Source organism: Citrus sinensis, chromosome 4, assembly GCF_022201045.2.
Source record: "Citrus sinensis cultivar Valencia sweet orange chromosome 4, DVS_A1.0, whole genome shotgun sequence".
NCBI classification, from domain to species: Eukaryota; Viridiplantae; Streptophyta; class Magnoliopsida; order Sapindales; family Rutaceae; genus Citrus; species Citrus sinensis.
In genome coordinates, this window is record NC_068559.1 from 19,750,308 (window position 1) to 19,759,100 (window position 8,793).

The 8,793-nt window shown below is 37.0% G+C and overlaps 1 protein-coding gene across 4 annotated transcripts; it reads right to left on the bottom strand.

The window, feature by feature from the left end:
• Positions 1-149: 149 nt before the first annotated feature.
• LOC102626424 (protein MEI2-like 2) lies at positions 150-8,086 on the bottom strand. Of its 4 annotated transcripts, none has more exons than XM_006484783.4 (13): positions 7,686-8,086; positions 6,633-6,700; positions 6,369-6,512; positions 5,824-6,284; positions 4,992-5,150; positions 4,783-4,899; positions 4,524-4,675; positions 3,511-3,602; positions 2,382-3,381; positions 2,190-2,274; positions 2,035-2,103; positions 1,587-1,766; positions 150-806 (listed from the first exon to the last, which is right to left on the bottom strand). In XM_006484783.4, the coding sequence occupies exons 2-13, from the start codon at positions 6,673-6,675 to the stop codon at positions 690-692; spliced, it is 2,619 nt and encodes an 872-aa protein (XP_006484846.1). In that variant the 5' UTR covers positions 6,676-6,700; positions 7,686-8,086; the 3' UTR covers positions 150-689. The 4 variants fall into 4 exon arrangements, with proteins under 4 accessions (XP_006484846.1, XP_052296205.1, XP_006484847.1 ...); XM_052440245.1 differs by having other exon boundaries at positions 6,633-6,707; XM_006484784.4 differs by having other exon boundaries at positions 6,633-6,712.
• Between the last annotated feature and the right edge of the window lie 707 nt (positions 8,087-8,793).

Sequence of the window (8,793 nt, forward strand, 5' to 3'; positions counted from 1 at the left end):
CAGTCTTCAGTTATGGCACTTGACTTCGTCGCTGGCAGAATGACTTGCATGTTTCACACCAAATAAGTGAATATCAAAACTGCCGCACCAGTTTCAGAATTTTTAAGCAAACGAATAGAAAACAAATTCAATCACCATTGTTGGTTCGCATGAGAAATATAATATATTTACGGACATTCAATACAGTAACGTTTTAGAGTAAATAGAACATCTGTACAACCATTAATCTCATTATGATGAACCGATCCAGTGTCTGATTATTCTCGCTATACAATTAAGTAATAGACCTCCCACAATATTTACGGACATAAACATGCAAATTTGACCCAACAAAAGAACTTTGAAAGATTATAATATAAGAGAGATCATCGTGGAATGCGCATATGGCTGCAAAGACTTTTTCACTTCTCAGCAATATGCTGCTCCAAACTTATTCTTCTCATCCCGTTCAATAACAATTTGCTGCTCTAAATGTTAACAAAATGCTCTCTGCCACTTCACTCAGAAGCTCCCTAGTGAATATATGTGGAGTGTCCATAACTGAAAAGAGGACACCGACCACGATGCATGCATAATATACACTTGTACCTTGGTTTCTCTTCCAACTTTGTACACTTAAATACCTATACAACAGTCAGCACTCCAAGCCACCATATCTTAAGGCCAAGAGTAAAATTTCCAATTTACTGTTAAATCTTCTCTGGCTTCTCATCCGGGTAGCCATTTAAGCTTTCCAAGGAGTCCCCAGAATATGACCCATCTGGCTGACGTATAAATATGTTCAAATTGCTGGAAAGTAAAGCTTCCTGGAAGATCCACAAAAGCATAAAAACAGTTAGCAAAGACTAAACTGAGTCCATACAATATCTTCAAGGGAATCACACATGTGGTAAACTTTATTTGGACTCTGATCAGCTCATATGCATGTTCTGCTTGTATTATATCAATCTAATCTCTCCCCTAGGGGTACCTTGGGGTGTCACATTTCCACTTACCCCCCCCCCCCAACAAAAAAAAAAAAACCATAATTGGGACTCTCTCTCCATCCACTTTCCTTTTTCTCCTTATATTTGGGATCACTGCATTCTGATCTATCTCCACCCATTTAACCACATACATGGGATGAACCTCTCATCCCTTACAATTTCCACTTTTATCCTTATGCCCCTTTTGTCGGACCACTTCAAAATTAAAGATAGATAAGTTCAAACTGCATAGTATTATCATTTCTATTCTTCATCTTACTAAAATTTGCCAGCTAAAAATAAGTATAGACCATTAAAAGTTGATATGTTCAGGTGGCAAATCCAAATACATTTTATATTTGAAAATTCAGTTGTGCAATAAAACAATGTCAACAAGTGGACAAATAGGTAAATCAAGAATCACCTAAACAATAGCATAATTTGTTTGACGAATTTTCTTTACAAGAATGATATTAATTCAGACCAATGACCGAAAATCCTATTGAATGGTAAGAGTACTTGATTAGAGAACAATACAAAGACAAATACCAGGGGAAAATTTCAACTCACTAGGCACTACATTCTGTAGTTGCAGAAAAGAAAGAGAACTAAATAAGGTACCTGATCACTGGTTTCTTGGCCCTCAGAGTGGAAGACTATTGGCCGGCATCGTTTATCTTCATTCATCAGGCTAGAATTTTGAAAGTGTGTTACAAGGGCAGCCTGGCCCTGGATTCGGGCATATGCCAAGGATGCAACTTTCTCACTATTGAATTTCTCCCATTTCTTCCCATTAAATGCCTGCAAAGATTTCCATCATATAAGTTCTTATTTGAGTAAATGGATACCCAAGGTTCTTCACATCAGCAATATATAGTACAAATCAGTTGCCTGACAATCTGATATCTAACACAGGTAATCTTCTATTGGATGGCCTTAACAATTTTACCATTTATGAATAGAGAACCAACTTCTCCAGCTTTCAACGCACGAATAATATAAAAGAAAAAGTGAATTAAAAGTACGTGCATCAACTTTGGAAACAGTGAGGAAGGGGTCGAACTCGTACCTCGTAAAAGGAAATAATGTGCGAAGGAGACACCATGTTGATAAAGGCATACCCCACATTGCACTTATTCTGCATACAAATAGCTTATCAGCAGCAAATCAATCAAAAAATGTTATATAATAACAAGATTATAGAATTTCCCAAAGTTGAGGTACCTTAAAGTCAATTGGCAGGTACAGAAAATCGTAAGTACCCCTGTGATTCTCATCAATGGCAGCCAGCAGCATTTTTGAAGTATACCTTAAAGGAAGACAATAAAAGTAGATATTATCAATAAGCTAACCATCTTCATTTGAAACCAACAAGCACTGCAACATTTTTATAAGAGTATTCATAAATTTTCTTACTTATTAGGGATGTTTTTGATCATTAAAGTAGTCCTAGTATCCTCCCCACTAATGATTTTGTCCAAATCAAGCTGATACTGCTTTTTGCTATCAACCTGGCTCCCACTATTCTCAACTCGCCTGGTGCGACCACGTTCAGTAAACGCCTCATTGCTAGTTATTCCTAGTCCCGAGTAAGAACCATTTCCAAAGAAGAGGGGACCATGCCTTGGGAATGACATCATTCTGAGACTAGGTGAACCATTATCAGTCACATTTAACGGAAGGCCAACACCAACACGACCACCAACATTCATCATATAACCCGCATTGTTACGACTTAGACCCATACCCCCTAGCGGAACTGGGTTCGTAAAGGATGTTTCTGGTGACTCAGGGAAAAAGCCGAAATTCCTGTCAAGGGAAACACCAGAGGGAGCTGATCCAACATGATGTTGATGATGTGAACCAACAAAAGATCCATGCCGACTACCATAGGGAAAGCCCTGTCCTTGTCCACTAGACGAAAATGGGTGCCCCACAGAGGATGTTGGCCAGGCAGAAGAGCTGGAACGCTCAGAATAAGGAGGGGGGCTTCCCCATAAAAACTGAGGACCTGATAAAGTTCCAACACCAGAAGAATTTGAATTTGATTCACCAAAAGGAGATTTAGGGCCAGGACTTGCACTTAATTTCTGTTCAGGAAAGGATTGAGAATGCTGATAGGCTGCTCCTTGCAGTGATGCAGAGTTAGAAAACACGTGGTTTGTTTGATTAGCCCTTCCTTGGTCCTTACCAATTGGAGCAATCTTTCCAGTGTTAGATAGATGAGGTGGTAGAATCGAAGCCAACCCGGGCAAGTGATTACTGTTTACGGGAGTGGGTGTTGCCAAACCCGTGGACTTACTAAAAGCATGCAAAGGATTACTATTTATAGGACTGAGTGTTCCCAAACCCGGAGACTTACTAAAAGCATGCAAAGGATTGCGTTCAACTGGGCTACCAAACTGTGCCCAGGTACCTGTCATTGATGTGCCACTATTTAGCTAATAATAGAAAGAAAAAAACATTTCCAAAAGGAGTTGATAAACTTTAGTACACATTATTAACTTCTCAGACTACCACCAAAAAAAAGAAAAAAACTATTTACCTGGAGGAGAGTTGGTCACTGGTGAGCCTACTTGATGCCGAAAACCTCGGGCTTCATCTTGTTCCAGCTCTTGATTTAATTGTTGCATCAGGCTGACCATAAACAAGTACCTCGACATTATTAATTTTCTATTTTACAGATGATTCACGACATATAATATAAGTTAAGAAATTCAACAAAACATGATTCAAGAAGGAATATCAACAAAAGAAATTATAAATCATAAAATATGTACATAACATTCAGAGACCGTAGAAGATCAGATCCGGTTATTTTACAAAGAATAGCTATCATTTATGGATAGATTTACTTGAAAAAGTAAAAAAAAAAAAAAAAAACTGTTAGCAGATTTACAGTTGCCAGAAGAATATTATTGAAAAAAAAAATCACCAACGAACAGCAGGTCCAAAAGTGTTACATAAACATAACAAAAACTGCATCTTTTTATTTCTATTTTAAAAACTGAAAGGCTTCCCTGTTCCGCTCAAGTGATCTACAATTCAGTTGTATCTCACTTAAATAATGGCATTCATTTAACTAGGAATTTCATAAGAAATTGCACTCACAAGTTAGAAAGGTACAGGTATCTTATATTCTCGACTACTGATGATTTAACTGGAAATTTAACTCTGGCAGATGAAGATGGAAGCTGCAACTGGTGTCAGAGGGCAGGTCCGATAATATATGAATGTTCGATAATCTTGCAGTTATCATCAACAACTAATGAGGAAACAAGTAATTTAAGAAGAATAAACAAAGCCACAAACACTATTGTTGAAGCTACTGCTATGCTTTGATTACCAAAAGGAAATTTTGGAAATCTTTTGAGAAAATGTGGAACCAAGATATCCACTCAGAAATCAACATGCAACACCCTTTGTCAATCAATAACCAACTTGGATTGCATGATCCACAAAATGTTTAAACCACTAAACCCACACTGCACGGTATAGGGGATAGATTAATGCATGTTGATTTTACAAACCATACTTAATCAGCAAATTGATACTTACTTTCGACGTGCTCCACCAGGGCGACTAGGTTCAAGCTTTATGCGTTTCCCATTTATATCACTCCTATTTAATGCTCTGAGAGCCGCCTCAGCAGCTCTCACATCATAAAACTCTATGAATTTGTGATGTCGCTTATGAGGTGTTTCCCTGATCTGCATTTGTACACAGAAACTTACATATTAGGTCAACAATTAGCATAGCGTTCAGGGTACAATTATAAGGATGAGTCAAAGATAAATATATATTGGCAAACAAGCACCTCTTTGACCTCCCCGTAAGCCCCAAAAATTTGACGAAGGTCATCATTTGAAACAGAAGCATCCAAATTGAACACCACAAGGGTCCCTTGATTTACATCCTTTTCTGATGGATTATCCTGGAATTTAGCCAGAAAAATAATTCATGAATAAGTACAGGATGGAATTAACGTCCACATAAAATCATATGACAAGCTATCCAGAACCAAACCTTGGGAATGGAAAAATGAATATCCAGCTTCCTTCGTCGTAAGGGCTTATTTTGTAATGCACGCATTGCAGTCCGAGCTGCTCGGATATCATAGTAAGATATCATCACAAAACCCCTATGCTTGCATGCAGTGTATAAAGTTCTGATATCCCCATATTGCTACCAAGAAAATAAGCATTCAATCAATGACAATCAATGATTGTAGAAACTATCAAATTGAGTTCAAAGTCATTTTCACCATGATAAATGGCAGAACAAATTAGAAATAACACCAGAGAATCACAATAATACAGTTCTTCAACCAGACCCAAAAACAGCAATTACAGAAAAAACAAAAAAAACAAAAAACAAAACAAAACAAAAGGGTTCAGCACTTAAAAGCAAATCATTAAAAGACTTCAATGCACATGGAAACAGGATGTAAATTCAACAGAATACACATAATACCCAAAATTCACTCACATACAGGAAACAAGAGTCATTCAATCATAACAAGAAAAACACAGAAAATGAACATCTCTTTTTCAATAACATTAAATAATATGTGATCTCTTATTCATTTCCTTTTCATAACTTGATAATATTATTTTATCTGGTATATGGAGAAAAACATGAGATAACCTTTTCATTAAGCCTTTGATACATTCTTTCTTCCAGGAAAGATGTTAAAATGTCCATAGCAAGTCAAATACATGTCAGGTACACATCTATTATTTGAAAAATAACCAAATTTCAGAAGTAACATGATCAGCAAAGACATTAATCACACAGATACTAATGCCAAAGTGGACATAAAGGTTTTGTAAAAGGAAATAAAAACAATATGACATACCTCAAAGAGTGATCTCAATTCCAAGTCCTCAACATTACTATTGATATTTCGCACAAACAGTGTTCTTGAAGGATGCTCCCCGTATGGATGTTCCCCAGCAACTGTTCCCACACCATTTGAGATAGGATAGTGAGCAATGCCAGTGCCAGCAATCCCGTCAGATATGTTCAGTTTTGACACTCCAATACTAAGGCTCTCATGGGGCTCAAATTCCAACTCCATTCCTCCACCACTGTCAAATAGATCATCTTCCAAATCCTCCAGTTGGCTAGGCAACCCCCTTAGGTCAAAATCATCTACTAAGCCAGCAAGAAGATCATTTTCATCATCAGGAAGCAAGCTTCCAATTGTTTCAACACCAGCAAGTGGACCATTGCTCTCATTTTCCAGGTCAATTTTGTTTAAAGTTGGTGAGCTATCATCAACAGATTGATCATGGTGTTCTGAATCAGCAAAGTTCACTGCATGTTGGCAAAAGAAGGCCTAAGATGTTAATTTTAAGTAATAGAAATCTACTATATCTTGTAAGAAGAGCTCACACATACACTTCTCATGAGGAAGGACAGGCAGTGAACTAGAAAACAAGCTTGCATCATTCGATGCATTATTTGCTTCTGTTCCAAATGAGATTCCCCACGCACCACTTCCCACTTTCTTAGGGATGGTCAATGATGGAATATTAGATGAGCCTACAAAAATATTGATCCAAAGACCACTCAGAATATGACATCAGCAACTACACTAGAAACATAAGAATAAATGTTTGTCTTGGCTTTCATCAGATTGACAGAGAGAGATACAGAAAGCACCTTTAGAATGGCCCGAAACAGAATCCCCTGATTGTTGTTCCATAAATTGCTCACAGCAGCAAAAGTACCTGGGAGCTAAGCTATTAACAAATTTTCAATTTGTTTATTGTTATGGAGCTGCCTTAACATCATCAAATAGCCATTCATAAAGAGATGCACAGATATAAATCTATAAGAATTGAAGATTAAATCGAAAACAGTACATTAAGCAAAGAAAAGAAAGACGGTATAACTATTTAATTAATCTATAGGAATTTACTTAATTTAAGTGCATTCACTAAATTCTTCAGAAATGATCAAAGTGACTGCAAACATGGTCCAAGAGCTCAATTATCTACCACAAAAGAGTCAACCAAATACCTCAAGCACAGGACAATTACAATTGGGCTTCCATGATTTCTTCCCTTACTATCGCGCTGGAAAACTATTTCGTTAATCAGTTGCCCACATTTCTACTGTTTTTCATTAGTAAAAGCTCTTGTGAAATTCATTAGTAATCAACTAAGTACAAACACAATTACAATTTGTTAAGTGAGAAAATTCAGCTCCATGAACATTACAATCAAAAGTAATTAGCAATTATGAAACAACATTCACTTGAGCCTATTAAATACTCATTTCTCTATACACAATTGAGCAAAGCAAATTCTCAAGATCAGGTACGAAATCACAAACTTCAACAACCTAATAATACATCCAAAACTCCGCGACACATCAAAAAATCAAACAGAATTAGCAACAGTCCGCACAAAGTCAACACACACATGAAGGACAAAAAAAAAATAAAAAGGTAAAAAACTCAAAAGTGGATAATAATCATATCAATAATTAGACCCCAAAAACAAAAAACATCAACTCGTTCTTCAAAAAAAAAAAAAGAGGCCTCATTTAGCCATCAAGTCAAGCACAAACACAAACTCTAAACTCAAAATTTCACTATTTCAGTAACAGTTACTTGAATTCCTAATAAACAAAACAACTGATCACATACGAAAATTACGAAGAAGCGTAAAAGGAAGAAAGAAAGAAAGAAAGAGAGAGAAAAGACAGTACCTGTTTGGAGAGAGAGAAAATAAATGAATTAAAGAGAGTCCATTAAAGACGATGACGATGATGATGATGATGATGATGATGATGTGTTCAGAGAATTCAAACAAAGTTTTTGTCTTGATCAGGATTATGTGTATATATATATATATTTTATATATTAATAAACCGAAGAGTTAGGGAGAGAGAGAGAGAGAGAGAGAGAGAGAGAGAGAGTTTCGTAGAAGCAGAGATATTTCTTTCTTATACTCTTCTACTTCCTCTACTCTCGCCGAGAAACTAGACAGAAAAGAAAATTTTTTAAAAAAAAAAAGAAAAGGAAAATGAAAGAGAAAAAGGAGAAAAGAAAAATATCTCGCAGAGATAAAATGATTGGAGGGAAGCAGGGACTAGTTACCACTAAAGCTTATATAACACCACACTACAGAACTCTACATCGACACAAATTATTGAACGATGAATTAATTCTCTCTTCCCTCTCAAAATTCCACTGCATTTGAATTCTGTTTGGCGTCCGTTGACAAGGAGGTGAGGTGGGGCGAACTAAGATTCAACCAATTAATTAACCTTCGAGTTTGGGCTAATTACGGGATTGCCATCGGGAGTGAAGCCCTGGAGGGCAGGAGTGCGGTTGCGGTGACAGTGGCAGGATGTGATTGGTGGGAAGAATTGATGGGGGGTTTTTTGTTCACTTTGAGTTGCTGCAACCAAAGAGGTACTGACGCGTAGGATACGTTAAATGAGATTGAGTGCAGAGGAATTTGTGGAACTGTGGCTGGTGACGTGCTGTTGCGTCGGCAGAAGCGATTGGGATTCACCTGCTAAACCGTGTGGGGGCCTTCAGGGAATAAATGTCACAAATCAGATTTCGACACGTTTGTGTTAAGTCACACGAGGCGGAGGAGAATCGAGTTTGGGTGAATTTTGGTCATATCATAAAATTCATTTTTCACTCGGACGGCCCGCGACGGTTTAAGGTTTTACATCATGGGATGCATGCACAGAAGAGTTGTGTTTAGTTTGTAAAACTATAAAGTAGTGAATACTGAATAATGAATTTTATCTTACGTTGATTTGCATTATTTTTTTTATGTTCGAAAAAATATGTAACCGA